The sequence below is a fragment of the Saccopteryx bilineata genome, chromosome 2 (assembly GCF_036850765.1).
Source record: "Saccopteryx bilineata isolate mSacBil1 chromosome 2, mSacBil1_pri_phased_curated, whole genome shotgun sequence".
Lineage (NCBI taxonomy): Eukaryota > Metazoa > Chordata > Mammalia > Chiroptera > Emballonuridae > Saccopteryx > Saccopteryx bilineata.
Window position 1 is genome coordinate 316,938,225 of NC_089491.1, and position 17,877 is coordinate 316,956,101.

Consider the following 17,877-nt stretch of genomic DNA (forward strand, 5'->3'; position numbering starts at 1 on the left):
TCATACTTCATGACCACCCAACACTGTGTATGTTTCATCTTGCTGAGTGCCACCTCCCACACTCACTCCGTGCTCCATTCCAGCCCCTCCCGGGGCCCAGAGTCACTATCCATTATTCCTCCAGCTATTCCTGTCCTCCGCTCCCCTCCTCTCCTCACTTGCCCCATATAATGTCACCCTTGCACATGCTCCAAGATATGGGCAGGTCATGAGTAGGGGTCCTGTGCCTGCCTCTCACATCCTCACAGTGAGGGAGCCATGGAGAGAGTATGACAGAGCCTTAGACAAGGTGTGAGGATCAGAAAGGGATGCAGGTAGCCCTGCTGCCCCCCCCCTGCCCAGGTGGGGACCAGGGCCATGTGCTGAGCATCCCAGAACCCCCAGTGACCCAGCCTGGTGTGGGAGCTCTGGGCTGACCCCTGCACACCTGTGAGAGTTGGGAAACCATGAGAGACCTGAGCCAGTCAGCCCTGTGGCTTCTACAGCAGGGGTCATGGAATAATCCCTGAGTCAGTGATGAGGGAGGTAGCAGGTAAGCATCCAAGCAGATGGCTGTGATGGGTTAGCACAGCCTGGGGAGCTGATGGGCCAGGCCGTGTCAGGCTAGGGCTCCTCCCGGATGTCCCTGGGAGTGAATCAAAGAAGCTCCTGTGACAAATGTATGATGATGGATAATGATCTGATTGTGGGTGATGGGCTCACAATGCAATCAACAGTTCAAATGTTATAGAGATGTTCACCTGAAAACTATGCACTTTTATGGGTCAGTATCACCCCATGAAATTTGATTTCAAAGAAAATGAAAGAATAGAGATACAAAAAACCACTTATTGTATTATTCCATTTGTATGAAGTGTCCAAAATAGGTGAATTGATAGAGACTGGACGTAAACACGTGGTGGTCTAGGGCTAGGGGTTCTGGAGGAAATGGGGAGTGAGTGCCAATGGGTATGGAGCTTTCTTGGCGATGATGAAAATGTTCTTATTTATTTATTTCATTTTAGTGAGCAGAGAGGAAGCAGAGCCCTGACCAGGTTCCACCTGGTAAGCCCACTAGGGGGAATGCTCTGCCCATCTGGGGCGTTGTTCTTTTCCAACCAGTGCCATTTTTTACTGCCTGAGGCAGAGGCCATGGAGCCATTCTCAGCACCTAAGGCCAACTCACTCAAGCCAATTGAGCCATGGCTGCAGGAGTGGAAGAGAGAGAGAGAGAGAAAGAGAGAGAAAAGGGGTAGGAGTGGAGAAGCAGATGGTCACTTCTCCTGTGTGCCCTGGCTGGGAATCGAACCCAGAACATCTACATGCTGGGTGATGTTCTACCACTAAGCCAACTACACAGGTCCAGAAAATGTTCTAAAGATGAATATATTAAAACTAAATATATATCATTGAGAAAATACTTTCTATATAGTGAATATAGATCAATATATGTTGAAAATGTTAATATATTGAAAATCAGTGTATACTTCAGTGGGTGAACTGTAGAGTATATGAATGATATCTCAATTTCATTGTAATAAAACAATGGCATACAAAGGGGAAAAAAACCTCAAAGAAACCCCTGAGGCCTGGGTCTGACCCCGCCCACACACCCTCAGCCCCACCCACCACATCTGTGTGATGCTGGGCAGAGAGGACAGAAACCCTAACCCGACCAGGAGGAAAGGCCCTCCAGCAGAAATTAAGCCCTGGAACAGTGAGGCTGCTGCTCCATCGTGCCCGAGTTTAAGACTGAGCTGGGCCTGGCCCTGGCAGTGTGGACACACCCCAGCAGTGTGGGGGAAAGGAAGGAAGCCTGAGAAAGGTCGGAGGGGACTTGGATTCCAGGAGCCGTTGCTGGATGGTTCAAAGGGAAAGGCACCAGGGGAGATGACCATGACACACACGAGAGTAAGATCTAAGTGGAAACAAAATTGTCACAAAATTGGAAGCCCCAATGATGACTCAACACCCATGTCACACAGGACACATGCTTCAGCCAGAGCTGAGACTATCTCTCAGGAGTAGAAAGAATATGCTGATTGCTCTGTCACAAATTTAAAGGGGTTTATTCATCATGAGTCCTCTGGACAGAACACCCTCCCAAAGATGACACAGCCCATGACCAAGGCAAGGATCCCACTTGATGCCCTCTAGTGACAAGTGATAGACACTAAGGAGGCAACGATGAACTAAGATGTCATCCCAACCACAGGCACTGGCTGCCTGGCGAGGAAGGCAGATATCCAGACAGACAGCGATGCCCTCCCAGTAGAGAGACAGACTAGGACCAGGGCGATGATTCCTGTCCCACCCGGACAGCACATGGGCTGCAGCAGTGAGGCAGCCCCAAAGAGAGCTAGTCCTTCTGCCCTGATCCTGCTCAGAACAAGTTCTGCCCGCCCCCCACCCTGTGCCTGATGGTTACACTCATTCCTTACCTGACAGGAGAGCCCCAAATATTTATTGTCCTTTCTCAGTTTCTGTACACTCATGTACACTCACACACTCATACACATGTACACACACACACACACACACACACACAGCAGCAGCAGTACTCCAAAAAAGGTATAGTCACATTTGTATACATGAGACCACACACTTTTCTGTACCTTTCGTCCTCTCTCTCTACTTGATGAGATGTTTGGACCTGGTTACTGTGAAACCTACAGACACTTGTGCCTTGGGGTTGAGAAGCCCCTCATTCCCCTGCTCAGGGACTGAGAAGAAATCGCTCTGAATGTTGTGGGTCCATTTGAATATGGCCACTTCCAGCTGTGGAGAATATGTATGGATATGGTGTGCTCACAGACTTTTGAGCTTGAGATCACTGCATGACTGTGATAAAAAGTTTCTAGTACATGCACTCCATAACTTCCAGAGACACTCACAGTTGTACCCTAAACTGGGAATGACCAGAAACATGGTGCTATTAATAAAGTGGCCACATCTGCCATGGATTTTGACTCTGGTTTAAATTTTTAGATATTTTTATGCCCACCCAGCACCTCCAACTCACAGGAGACACTGTGACAATAGAAACATTATGGGTGTTATGCATTGTCTGTTATACAAAGGCACAAGTAGGTTTTTCGTGAGTAAGGCAATGGAAGGAAGGTAGGAAGGAAGGGCTCGAGGGAGAAAAGGAGAGATAGATGTAAGAGAGGAGGAAGGGAGGAAGGAAGAAATGGAGGAAAATAATAATCAGAGTGCATTTCAAAAGTGTTGCTCCAAGTTTCTCTTGACCAGAAGGTCACCAGGCTCCAGGCTCATATTTCCAATCATCCTGGGTATAGATCTACTTCATAGTGCCATGCCTTCCATTCACGTCTAAGTATATTTTTTAAAAGGGGATGGCCAGACCAGGCGGTGGCACAGTGCATAGAGTGTCGGACTGGGATGCAGAGGACCCAGGTTCAAGACACCGAGGTCGCCAGTTTGAGCGCGGGCTCACCTGGTTTGAACAAAGCTCACCAGCTTGAACCCAAGGTTGCTGGCTCAAGCAAGGGGTTACTTGGTCTGCTGAAGGCCCACAGTCAAGGCACATATGAGAAAGCAATCAATGAACAACTAAGGTGTCACAACAAAAAACTAATGATTGATGCTTTTCATCTCTCTTTGTTCCTGTCTGTCTGTCCCTATCTATCCCTCTCTCTGTCTCTGAAAAAAAAAGGGGGGGGGAATGCCCAACCCAGTCTAACTTAATTCAACTTAAACTTTAGTATTAAATGCAACTCTCCCCCCGAGGCTTGTCAGACCTTGCTGGTGGGATTTCTCCCCTCCCACAACCCCACATACACACCTTCTGGGTAGGTTTTTCTCTTCCCACGTGAACTTAGAGGCAGACAAGTAGTCGAAGGATTGGAGAGAGAGCAAAACATCCCGTTAACTCACCTTGCTATTGAACTCCCCCTGCTATTTTTGACTCTCTCAGGAGTCATGTGACATACGGGGATCTTTATCAGTATCAGCCACTTGCTACAGGCATCCCTCTGCCATAAGCCCTCATAGCAGAGCATGGGCACACAGCTCAAGACTGGTTGCCTCCCTTGGTTTCCAGATGTTCCATCGAACAGGAAGCATGCAGCCTGGCCTCGTGCTTCTGGTTTTCTCTGCTCTTCCCATCCTTCCCATCCATCACACTAGGTACAGAGAACACATACAATCCAAGAGCCTAAGCAAAGAAATGTTAATCTCTCTTTCTTGCAGACTCCTTTAACTTCGATGAGAGGTCCTCTTAGAATCTCTTCACTTGGCTGTATAGGGAAAAGACCCTGCTCCTTTGTCCCGTCGGGGAGAGAAGAAAAATGCCACAGGATTTTCTTCTAAGATGATGACCCACTACACTACAATGTTTCCCTATACCTATTCTCCCCTTTACATAAGCGAGAATGCAGGTGGGGGATGAAGACATGAAGGTGAGTCTCTTGGAGGCTACCTGTATATAATGTTTCTGGAAAGAGAGGCACTTTGGCTCCTATTATGTTCAGCTTTGGGGATCTAGCCAAAACCTTTATAAAATAGTATATATGCTTTCAAAAACTCCACTTGAGCTTGATTCAATCAGCAAAGTTCTCAGTAGAAATAGGCCTGTACTTATATAAGGTAATTAGGACCCAGAAAAAAACCCAGGGAAAAGCATCCTTAAATTGGAAGTCAGGGCAGATCACCAAGTTCCCTCATTCCAGCATGTTTATAAATGTTTTAACTGAATTTCATGAGATACATATGGTATTGGTGGTGAAGACCTGAACTAGGAAGGGATTGATTGATTAAGAAAACAGAGTTTCTCGTGGGTTTGTATGTATGGTCTTTGATTAGTTATTTAGTTTGTCACTGACACATCATGATCAAAATGCACTTCCTGGAATTAAATCTGCAATGCTTGCTCTTTGCCTCTAATTTAATATTCCATTCAATAAAGATGACATGGTGGCTGGAAGGAGCATAAGAAAAAAGAAAAAAGGAAGGAAGGAAGGAAGGAAAGAAAGAAAGAAAGAAAGAAAGAAAGAAAGAAAGAAAGAAAGAAAGAAAGAAAGAAAGAAAGAAAGAAAGAAAGGAGAAAGAAAGAGAAATGAAGAGAGAAAGAAAGAGAAATGGAGAGAGAAAGAAAGAAAGAAAAAAAGAAAGAATCTACAACTGTGCATTGCATTTTCTGTTATACAAGTCAGCATAACCAGATGACAAACTTTTCCAAAGGTTCAATCAGCTATATAAGGTTCAGTATTCACTATGCTGCCACAGGACCCCAGGAACACCAGGCTGTCAGGACCATTGAGGATGAGTCCTCGTGTGTTTCCCAGGTTGAGTTGTCCTCATGCTCTAGAAGCAACTGATTGATGTCACTCTCTGTCCACACAGGACATCTGCCTGCCTGTCAGTCTCTGACACTGATGACCAAAAGGATGGGCTCTAAAGTGGGGATATGATTCATCTTCTCCTGATGAAAAGATGAGAGACAACCAGCATAAAAACATCGACACAGGGAACCAAAGACAAAATTAAGGGTTGACCCAAAAATCCACTTGCTTTTCAAAGGAGCAGCTCCTCTGAGTGTCTCTGAGATATTTCAATACTGTGGTTCTTGACCAGTTTATGTGGTTTGTATTATGCTCTGTTTCTTGCCTGTCAAAGACCCAAAGACTGCCTCAGTTTGGACTGAAAGCGGCCTGTGTTTATTTCTGAAAAACCACAAATGATAAAAATAAAGTGCCTACCCATACAGCTAGCTGAGCTCCAGGCCACCCCATCCCTACAAAGGATCTGCATTTTCTCTCGGGAGTGTTCCTCACTGTTGTGTTTGATGCTTGTTCTGTTTGCTAGGTTCTAGGCTCTCTGAGGACAGAGCCTGTGTCTCTTCCCAGCACTATCAGATCCTTGATGCTAAATATGGTGTCTGGCCTATAAAGGATGCTCAACAAATAGTTTTACAAAAAAGAAATAAGGAATAAATGAGTAAAAATGAATTCTAGAACAGAAAGCAGGTGATGGCTCAGGCCAAATCTCAGATCTATGTAATGTAATACAGGGACACAGACAAGGACAGGCCTGGCAGAAGGCCTAGGGTTCCTTGACAGCACTGTTTCCCGAAGGCCAGCTCGCCCCTCTGCCATTCTTTCATGCCCAGCTCCACCAGCAAAGTCGAAGTGCAGCATAAACAGAACTATGTTTCCTTCCACTCTCTTCTTTCCTCAGCCACACCATCCAATCTGGCACTTCACAACTGCCTGTTTCCATCCTTTGTAATAGTCTGTTTTTATTACAGTCTCCCCCATGGGAGGGCAGAGGGGTGGGTGTGGGTACTTGGTCAGAGCAGTGTGCTTCCAGAGTAGCTCTGAGGCTAACTGAGAACACAACACCTTGGGAGCCCAATCTGCAGACAGGAAGGAGTATGTTCATGAGAACATGCATGCTTGACTCAGCCCTTCACCAGCTCACCACCCAGAATTCCTCCCTTCACAAATCTACAGAGTTCCTTCAAAGAACTCATGATATCATAAATGTGGATATCATGTGGAGTGACAGACAGAAGGGAAGTAGGAACTAACATCTTCCCACAATATATCTTGTGCCAAAGAACATATATCTGATCCTACAGACTTTTGTATACTCTGATCAAAATAATGTTTTCATTTAAAAAAAATTATCGGATAGCCCTTCCACCGCAGCAGTCACTGAAGAACAGCAGCCAGGGCCATGCCCCATGGCCATGGGCCTCAACAAAGGAAACAAGGTAACCAAGAACATGAGCAAGCTGAGGCACAGCTCCAGCAGAGGGTGCCTCGCCAAGTGCACCACGTTCATAAGGATCATGACCCAAGAGGTGTGTGGCTTTGTTCTGTGAGCGGGCTGCCCATCACTGGAGCTGCTCAAGATCTCCAAGGATAAAGAGGCCCTGAAATTCATCAAGAAAAATGGGAATTCATATCCATGACAAAAGGAAGAGAGGAACAAAGCAATGCCCTTGTATCCATGAGGAAGGCAGCAGCCAGAAAAGACTGAGCCCCATTCTTTCTGTGTAATAAAACCTGTTAAAAAAAAAAAAAGGACTATAATCTAACTTAAATTTGTAATAGCATCTTAATTATAACCATTTTCTTTAGAAACATAGAGTATGGTCTGACCAGGCAGTGGTACAGTGGTGCAGTGGATAGTGCATTGTACTGGGATGCAGGGAACCCAGGTTTGAAACCCTAAGGTCAGCGGCTTGAGCATGGGCTTACTGTCTTGAGTGCAGGGTCCCTGGCTTAAAATCAAAGGTTGCTGGCTTGAAGCCCAAGGTCGCTGGCTTGAGCTCAAGGTTGCTGGCTTGAGCAAGGAGTCACTTGCTCTGCTAGAGTCCCCCCCCCCCCAGGTCAAGGCACGTATGAGAAAGCAGTCAGTGAACAACTAAGGTGCTGGAATAAAGAATTGATGCTTCTCATCTTTCTCCCTTCCTCTCTGTCTGTCCCTATCTGTCCCTCTCTCTGATTTTCTCTCTGTCTCTGTCAAAAAATAGAAAAAAAAGAAAAAAACATATAGTATGGTAAAGATTTTTTTTAATTTGTGACAGTGGTTTTTCTTTGGAGATTATAACATATTGTATTATATTACTACAGAAGAATTCAATGATAAATTTATCATTAATATTATAATTAAAACCAAATGGGAAATAATATTAAAATTATTCAAATTCACCACATACAAGCCACAAGCATTATCATAGTTATTCAGTTAGTGAAATGCATACAACCCCATCAACTTTGTCTTATCAACAATATTAACAAAATCTTTATTAATTATTAATAAATAGAATTAGATTCAGCTTCATACATCCCACAGCCACAAACAGATACCCTTTGTTTTCCATTGGTTGTGATTTCTGTTAGCCCCATGGATAGAGATCATATTTTTGTTACAGTAAGCAGCTAGTTCGATATTAATGAAAGAGAACAGAGCCAGACATCTAATTAAGCTAGATTACCTAAAAAGTGACAGCTTCACAGACACTACAGGGATTAGCCACATCACTTCACCAAAAGGATTAGTGAGTAGGCAGGAAAGATGGGTTTTCCAATCTCCCCAGGGAACAACCAGCTGCCCCCTTCCCCAAGAGTAAGAGGTTGGGAGATTGAATAAACAGTGAGGGGAAAATTTCTTAACTGGGCACACGTGCAATAGAAGTCAGATGAGAACAGACGAGAAGAAGAACCATGAGGCACGCACAGTAGGGACCAAAATGGTGACCATAAAAAGGAAGAGTCTAGCCTGGGAAAAGGATCAGATAGGACACTAAACATCAGAAGATCTAGGAAAAAGATTGAATAGATTTAAAGAAAGCCTCTCTCTCCCAAACCTAATAAAATATAGGGAAGCATAATACAGGCTATAACATCTCTCTCTCTCTCTCTCTCTCTCTCTCTCTCGCAGCCAATGGGGAAATGAGACAATGAGACACAGAGGAGTTCTGCATCTCTAGGTCTTGGCCCTCCTGGGCCTGATTGGTGCAGGTGCAACCTGTAGCCTTGGAAGCTAGGGTTCTTCTGCAATGAGACAGAGCTGAACTACCTGCTTGTGAGTGAGACATTACCTAAGCCCTTCCTTTGCTTTTACTCCAATAAAGCTTGACACTATAACCCAAATCCTCCTATGTTTGTGTCCCTGAAATTTATTTCCTGCAATACTGTGAAAGAGCCTAGTTCCTCCAGTAACATTTTGACATCATCTGCTCCGCTTCCACCAAGACATACTTTGACCCTACCCCCCTCCCACCCATAACCCATGCTGCATTCCAGATGCCATGAGGTTCTCTTATGGATGTTGCCAATCAAGCCATGAACACAGCTCTATTCTTTCATTCCTTACTCTCTCATTTCCAAGTTCCAGTTAGCTCAGCTTAATCAACACTCCTAAAACAGAGGCTATTTCATCCCCATGGGAGAATCTACAAAGCAGGGGGCTGACACCCAGAAGGGCCCCAGGCCCAATGCCTTTGTACACACTTGTATTACATCACTTAGCATATAGAATCTACTTAATTATTCAGTGTCCATCTGTCTTTTTGAGATGCTAGTCAAGGGTGGTTCTACTTGTCCTCCTATTACCAGTGCCCACAAAGTGGAATGTTGCCCAGTGAGCCTGCGCCATGGGTTGCAGATTGTCATGGAGATTTCCTGCTTCCCTTTTGTCATTCCTCAAATTGTGTGCCTAGCAAAACGTTGAAAGCCTGGTCCTGAGGGTGTGTGGTACTGTCACTTTGTGTTGAGAATCAGTACACATACTTGGGCTGTGCATCACAATGCTCAGCATAAAAGGGCTCAGGTCCTGGGATCCTCAATCCATAATTGCCCAGGTCCACAATCTCTAGCCTCCACAGTATCAAGTGAGTGTCCAGCTGGGTAGAGATCCTAAATTGAAGGCATTGAGCAGACCTGCCTGTGTTTCACCAAGGAGAGGCGAGTGAAAAAATAGGAAGGAGATGGCAGAAAGACGCCCACAGTGGGCAGCAGGGTTAGGGGAAGGGCAGGATTCTGAGGAAGAGCAGTCCTTAGCCATACCAGGGGTTCTGTGATGCAGCAGACCTCAAGATCTCTTCCTTTCTGGTCTTCCCAGATGTGTACCTGTATCCTCAGTGATTTTTATCTTCCTCTCATGTGTCCACAGAGATAAGAAGCCCTGGAAAGTGGTGGGACAGTTGTGGGTTGTATGTACTGAATATCCACCGGAGTGCCCTTCATGCTGCGTCTGTGCGGGAGGCCCACTGTGGAGCTGTGTGCAGGGCCCTGGGGACTGGCCTACAAGTCTGCCAGCTCTCTTTCCTGGCAGGAGAGAGAGCAGAAGAAAGGACAGCTTACCCAGCTAACTGAACTCCAAATTCATTTCCCTTTCTCTTCTTATCTTGACTTGAGGAGCAACTGATCTGAGGGGGAAAGGATCTACAATTAAATGAGGATTCATTGGCCTGAAAACTCTGCATTGACATCAACTTTGTTCTGCTTTTATTTTGCGCAGGCTCACTTACCTCCTGCCAAGATGCCCTGCCAGCGGAACCAGCAGCAGTGCCAGCTCCTTCCCAACAACCCCTCCCTGAAGTGCCCCCCAAAGAGCCCAGCACAGTGCTCACTCTCACCCCCCTCTGGCTGTGCTCCAAGCTCCGGGGATGGCTGTGGGCCCTACTCTGAGGACAGCTGCTGCCTGAGCCACCAGGGGCACCACAGGTCCCACTGATGTTGGCCCCAGAGCTTTGACTCCTGTGACAGGGCAGTGATCAGCAATCCAGGAACTCCAGCTGTTGCCACAGCTCTGGAGACTTGTTGATCTGGGTCATGACATTAAGTAAAGGCATTTGAAATCTTGTGTCCATCCCTTCCCTTGTCTGTTGAGATAATCTGTGGAGATTTCCAAGTGCTCCCCAGAGGGTTTATCTTGCTGCTCTCCAGGAGTGCAATATTTTCCCTCTCTATCTATATATCCCTGTAAAAAAAAAAAAAAAGAAAAAGCTTTTATTTCTTATTTCAACATTCGTCTAGCATGTCCATGGCTTTGCCCCACCCTAGGCTGTCCAGCACTGGGTGTAGAACCCTGTCTAAGGAACAGAATGTAGCAGCTCATACTCAACTCACAAGGAGCCTTACACCGCATTGTATGTTAAATGAAGATGGAGTGAGGAAAGATATTGGTGGGACAAATTGGTGTGTCTTGAGTTTTCCTGTGTGAAATGAGGAGAAATATGATCTGATGTTGAAATCCCCCGGGCCTGCTCCTGAAGTTCCTGTAGAAACATTGCTCTGAGCTCCCCAACTGAATGACAGGGGTGAGAGGAACAGAGAGTCAGAAGTGAACAAAGAAGCACAAGACCAGGGAGGAAGAGAATATTCAGCCAGCCATCAAAGGAAGACTGAAAGAGAGAAGAGGCTGTAGAGCATGAAAGTGAAGAATCTGAAATCGGGGCACCGGGGAGAGACAGGTTGAGAAAGCTTGCCGAATAAGGTTCTGAGATATGGGCTGGGGGTGAAGGTGCAGGATGGAGAGCTCGGGTCAGTGCCACAGGAGCAGTGCTCATGGCAGGAGGAGGGGGACACGGGGCAGTAAAGATGCCCAGTGACTACAGAACCTGCTCACATCAGGGTCAGAACACACCAAGCCTTCCCCTGACAGTTCATGACTTCTCACCCAACTCAGTTTCCAGAGACTCTTTGAGTGGAAAAAAACCCGACTTTCCCCCTCTTCTTGTCCATGACCCCTGTCACATACAACACAGGCCTGTTCTCTGAGGATTGGAGTAATAATAATATAATAATGGTGACAGGCTTAATTTTGCCAGTGTTTCTAGTAGACATGTATAAGCTGTATACTATTTTCAAACCCTTACATTTTATTTCACTTTTTAGAATGATATAAAAATTTAATATGACACGTAAATAATTGATATCTTTGACAAGATACTATTATTGAATAATAATTTTGAACATTCTAGTTACATGACGGCAATAGTAGCAGCCATTCTCTTCAAACCTTGAATATGTGATAATCATGGCCAAAATCTGAGTCTTTTCAAAACACTGTGAGAACATGAATTTATACCAGGGCTTCAGGAATAAGTAGTGTGAACTGGAAAGAGGATGACGATAATGGTCAGTATTGCCATCATGATGGTTATAGAACATGCCTCAAAATTCTTTGACGTGCCTCTCACTGAGAAATGGTGGGCTATGTTTCCTCCTCTTGAATCTGCAGGCCTGTGACTGCTTGACCCATAGAATATGGTAGAAATGATGCTATCTGATTTCTGAGGCTAGGTCACAAAAGGCCAGAGAGATCCCACCTGATCCTCTTAGGAGGTCTCTAGGGGAATCCAGTACCTTGTAAAAAGTCTCAGGGTCACCCTGAGACCAGCATTCCAGCGAGACCAGGTGTAGGTGCAGCTGTAGAGTCTTTGGCTGATAGCCAGCATCAGCTATCACCAACTCAGTGAGTCTTCTCAGATGTCCAGGCCAGCCAAACATTCAGGTGCTTGCAGCTCCAGTTGACATCTGATTGCAAATGCATGAAAGACCCAAACAAGTAATTCCCACCTGAGCCCTTCCTGAATTTTTGAGTCACAAAATTGTGAGAAAACTAAAATAGTTACTTACACCACTAAATTACAAGGTGATTTGCCTTGTAACAATAGTAACCAGGACATCCACTGATTTTCTCTCATTAGCAGCTTGCTTTCTTTCCTCTAAAGTTGCTGGTTTTGCTAAAGAGCCAATAGTCATTAGATTCCCTTGCTAATCCCAAAAAAGTCAACCATTTTTGTGTTTTAAATTTTATCCAATAGTGGATACATGTTCCAGATCTATAGTAACCTCTGTCAGAACAGGAGAGGCTGCTAAGCATGTTATAGCTCATTGTCTGTATGCATTGTTCTATTATTGGATTTCCTAAACTGGCTAAAGTGAAAATGCTCCTGCATAAGGAGCAAAAGCATTCACTGTATTTTGTCATGCTTACAATCTTTAAAGTTAAGGTATTATTAAAGTGTACTCAGCAAACATTTTAAGGTCAATTAAAAAAAAATTTTTTTTAATGGGTAGTCATATCCTAGAACTCCTACGGGTCTACCATATCATACTTTTTACTTAAAAAAAAATTTTACATTTCTTTTGAATGCTGATGAACAGAAGACACCAAATCTTTTTCGCCTGCAAACTACTACCTTCTTTATTAGATCCAGCTAATAACACTGTTTTGTCTTTTTCCAAATAGCTCCAGATATATGGAAAAGATTTATATAGGCAGATGGGGATCCTCAAACCCCTCAGCAAGATCTTCTGAGCATGGCTTTTAAGATACCTAGAGGCAGAAAAAGCCCAATAGACATCAGGGGAACTACCAGCTTTTAGGATACACCCTTAAAGGCTCCAACGTCCCAAAGGGGTCTCACAGGATGCTATCTGGATCCTGCTTCAATAGTGGAAAGGAAGGTCATTGAGCTAAAGCCTGCCAGGCTTACATGCCTCTGCTGTGAGGAAACAGGGACACTGGAAGGTAGGCTTCCCCCTCACTCCTCTAAGGGAGGGTTCAGTCTCTTCCAGCCCTGCTCCAGCCACCTATGACCTAACCTATCCCAGAAAGCTGGGGTTTGCCACTGAAGGCTGAAGGTGCCCAGGGCCGTTGGCCCCATCTACAACACTGTGGATGAGCCTAGGGTATTTCTTCCAAGAAGCAGGTAAACTGATCTCATTTGCATAAGGGCCACTTAACTATGTTTTGCCTGAATAGTCAGGTTTTTTATTCTTCCCTCAAAGATCTCTGTTGTGGGTGTTGATAGTCCTATTTTCTGCTGCTTTGCCTAATATATAGTGTTTCCTTTATCCCTCCTACCTCAATGCCCACTCATATTTCAGGCTGGAACCTACTCCTAATTTAGAGCTCTCTTTCCCCCTTTTGCCAACTTCTATTATGAACCTACCTTTGCCACCCAGCTTAGTGTATCCCAAGGTTCTCTTTACCATGCCACAGTCGCAGAGCTCCAGGGAAAAGCAACCTGGTCTCATCTTTCCAGGCAGAGGAGAACAGAAGCTCCATATCCACGCATGCTGCAAATGGCTTTTCCAGTCTACCTGAATCATTACCAGCTAGAAGCAGCAGTCACTGGGACTTGGACATGAGCTGCAAAGTATAGAATGGTGACAACTCCAGTGCCATGCGGACTTTTCCTGGAGGTGGACTTTACCTGGACTCCTGCTCCCTGTGACAGCTCCTAACAGACTGAACTGTGGTTGGGTTGCATTTTTCAGGGATTTGGCATGGTGATGGGGTCAACTTGGACTTGGTAAACATGTTAAGGACACTACTCTTTTATGGGTTCTTTTTTATTGGCCAAGAGTTTGCTTAAAGGCTTTTAATTACTGTAAAAAAATAGAAGACTGGATAAATAAGATGGGGCACATATACACCATGGTATACTATTCAGCTAGAAGAAATGATGACATCGGATCACTTACAGCAGAATGGTGGACTCTTGATAACATTATACGGAGTGAAATAAGTGAATCAGAAAAAAACAAGAACTGCAGGATTCCATACATTGGTGGGACATAAAAACGAGACTAAGAGACATGGACAGGAGTGTGGTGGTTACGGGGGGTGGGGGGAGGGAAGGAGGGAGAGGGGGAAGGGGAGGGGTACAAAGAAAACTGGATAGAGGGTGACGGAGGACGATCTCTCTTTGGGTGATGGGTATGCAACAGAACTAAATGACAAGATAACCTGGAAATGTTTTCTTTGAATATATGTACCCTGATTTATTGATGTCACCCCATTAAAATAAAAATTTATTTATAAAAAAAAATTATCCAAGCTGGGTTTATCCTACCTACACTTGTGCCCACCACACACTACATGATGAGAATTCAACTTGTCCATTCAGGCCACTTAAAATAAAAGAAGTTTATCTCTCCTAGTTCTGGGGGCTGAGAAGCCCAACATCAGGTGCCAGCTGATCCAGAGTCTGGTGAGGGCCTGCTTCCTACATGGCGGTTACTTTTTTGGAACCTCACATGATAGAAAGGATCTTTCTGGGGTCGCTTTTATGAGGGGATTAATCCTATTCCCACGGGCTCTATGTCATGACTTGATCAACTCCCAAAAGCCCCACTTTCTAATATCATCCCCGTGGGGGGTTAGGATTTCAACATACAGATTTGGGATGGGAGACATAAATATTCAGACCATAGCACAACCAAATGCAGAGCAAGAAAATGTTAGCTTCTGCCTGGAAAGTGCCCACTTGTATGTCTGTTCCAAGTGAGTAGGAACTTGGTCCAGTTCCCATTGTACCTCTGCCACTTAGAATGGCACTTGGCACACAACATGTACTCAACAAATATGAGTGTTATGAATAACTGAAAAAAGAACTGATGATCCTATGGTGGCTACTAATCAAAACGAGAGAATCAATATATCCTTCACCCACTAGGACCTCACCTACTGGGAACCATGTTTAGTGTCAGAACCATACCTAACTACTTCTGAACTTTTGTGACTGTCCTGGTATCTCAGGCTTTACCAATAGCATGAATCCTGATGATACTTTGTGATTAGGGGTTTAAATTTTACCTATAAGCTTCTGAACCCCAAGCCTTTCATATTAAAGGACAAATTATAAAAGCTAACATTTAAGTAGTGCATACTATCACTGCCTGACTGTAAGTCCCACATCTGTCGCTTCCTCAGGGAACAGGGAACCTCATCTCAGGATGGCAGGTGATTTCACTGCCAGAGAAGATTGGGCTTTGACCTCCAATCAGGATTTATTTTGACACTTCTTATTCCCATTTCTTTAAATATTGTGTGTCCAAGAATATTGGAGCAAAACTAATGTCCAGTTTACCACTTTAAAAAAAGTGACAAAAAAAACCCTATTTTCTTTTGGATAAAGTCCTAAAGTATCACACAGGTTCTATCCTCTGTCTAGAGTTTCCATGCTCAAACTCTGATGTTTCTCAAAAATTTCAACTTTTACTGTAGCTGCAGTGATATATCTTTTTCATCTTCCTAAAGTTATTTCAAGAACTGTGATAGCATAGCTGTTACAGACCTTTGAGCTTCTGCACAGTATTTTAAAAATCTAGTGATCCAGGTGAAACAGCCAAGTTCCCGCCAAGAAGGACCATTTCAGTTTGGAGAGTTGAGTTGGTGATTGTTGGGGCAGGAGTTCTCTCAATTGGGACCCAATGTAATTAACATGGCTGTGTCTCAATATTGTTGAGTTTAAAAAATATTATTCAACAGCCAAAAAACAGTCAAAATGAGTTCCATTTGTCTCAAATCTCTTGAGAGAAATGTATACGCAGTCTGTACCCCCCTGAGACATTTCCCAAGTTCTATTTTTTCTGTTTTCTCACAGTCTCGCTTGGCTGAACACTTCAGGAAGTGTTCCATTCTCTCCAGGAAGATCTTCAGTTCCAGGTTCTTTAGAGTTTACTAAATTTGCAGCTCACCTTCTTCTCTTAGGTCTTCCTTCTGCCCCCAAACCCACCATCCTCTTTGGTCTCATTCTCCTCAATTTCTGGTCCTCTCTACCACCCTCAACATAAACAGGGGATCCAATGTCAGATTATCCCTTTCTACCATATGACGCAAAAAAAGCCACCCCTTTGCTAAGTGTTCTCAGCAGCCACTGCAAACTGCTCCTCTCACACACTCAAATCTACCCAGGGCCTCTCCCTGTGAGAAAAATTAAACCTATTCATGTTCCAGCCCTATGCCAGGAATATGTACAGGTGCTGAGATGCTGGATCTTCAGGAGCTGAAGGAGGGAGGGCCCTGAGCAGCGGTGAGTTGAGAAATCAAAAGATAAGTGAGAGGCAGGTGGAGAGAACAGGCTTTATTTTTCTACCCGACCAGATACAGGTGATAACACTGAGAGGCAGAGAGGAGGGGGCACCTATGAGCTTGGAACATAAATGTGTAGCATCTTCTGAGGAGTGTGCACCACTTCCCCAAAAACATTTTAGCAAACCAGCTTGGAAATATTAGAATTAGATGTCTGGAAAATGCTGTGTCCAACTGGGACTTTCCCCTGGCCCTTTGGTTTCTTCTTTCTTCTAAAATCGCTGTCGAAGCACCGGAGTCCAGGTCAGCAGCAGCCCCCAGAGCTGTGGCCACAGCCGGAGCCCCCAGAATGCTGACCACTGCCACTGTCACAGGAGTCCGAGCTCCGGCGCCCACAGTGGTGGGACCTGCGGTGCCTGTGGTGGCTCAGGCAGCAGCCGCCCTCGGAGCTGGAGCCACAGTGGCCCCCCGAGCTCAGAGCACAGCCAGACGGGGCTGGCGGTGAGCACTGTGCTGGGCTCTTTGGGGGGCACTTGGGAGCGGGGCACTTGGGAGGGGGCTGGCACTGCTGCTGGTTCTGCTGGCAGGACATCTTGGCAGGAATTTGACCTTCAACAAATAAACGACACACTTAGAGCACAGAAGCTTCAGAAGTTTCAATATCCCCTTCCTACAGGTTGTGTCAAACACTTGTCCTCCATGACCAAGCTTCCCTCTAAGACAAGCTCTGTGGGAAAGAAATGGGAACATGGAGGGGACATATGTGTTTGCATAAAGCATCTTCGAGGATGCCAGATGGAGCCATGAGCATCCCTGACAGCACACTCAGAACAAGATGGGAAGGAATCCTGAGGACCTGTGGCTTTTGGGAATCACAGCCCCCTGACAGGTGCCTGGTGGGTCCTTCCTCACAATCACCCTCCCCCCACTGCTGCCCACTGTGGGGCTCTTCCTGCTGCTTCCATTCAGATGTGAGCCCGTCCTCCCAACACGCTCAGGCAAGGTCCCGTCCCTTTCCAGACACTCACTGGGTGCAGAGGAAGCAGGAGAAGGCTGTTCCTGAGGAGGCTGTGGATGGGGAGCCCAGGGCAGGGGCCCTTTTATTCTGTGCTGGATTTGTGACGTGTGGCCTGAGCATGCTGCTGCTTTCACAAGCAGGGGGAGGGTACAGCCTGACACACCCCCAGGATTAGGTTTCCAGCCTTTTTCCTGAGCACTTGCATAATGTCCAACTAATGAGGTTCAACCAGGAAGCATGATGACTGTCTACATAACTTCACTGACTCTTCCTGGGAGCCTGACCCTCCCCTGCCTTCCTTCCTTCTCTCAGCTGCCATGCCTTGGTTCAGCTTAGCTCAAATACTTTCCTGGGAGCAGGAATGGCTATGAAAGGATTCTGTTCTTGTGTTCTACCAAGACAGAGACACAGGGGCAAATGAATAAATCACAAAACAATTACAAGTGGTAAGAGTAATTTAATGTGCACAATGTCAACATGAAGTTCAGATGCAATCCACTGCTGCCTCCTGAGCTCCTTGCAATGAGATGTGGGCAAGGGATGGGACCTGGTGCAGACCTCTTCTTGTGGAATGA

The 17,877-nt window shown here is 45.4% G+C and overlaps 1 protein-coding gene across 1 annotated transcript; it reads right to left on the reverse strand.

Moving 5' to 3' along the window:
• Positions 1-16,329: 16,329 nt before the first annotated feature.
• LOC136323387 (late cornified envelope protein 3C-like) lies at positions 16,330-17,419 on the reverse strand. Its single transcript, XM_066255221.1, has 2 exons — positions 17,313-17,419; positions 16,330-16,893 (listed from the first exon to the last, which is right to left on the reverse strand). Exon 2 carries the CDS (start codon positions 16,874-16,876, stop codon positions 16,589-16,591), a length of 288 nt encoding a protein of 95 aa, XP_066111318.1. The 5' UTR covers positions 16,877-16,893; positions 17,313-17,419; the 3' UTR covers positions 16,330-16,588.
• Between the last annotated feature and the right edge of the window lie 458 nt (positions 17,420-17,877).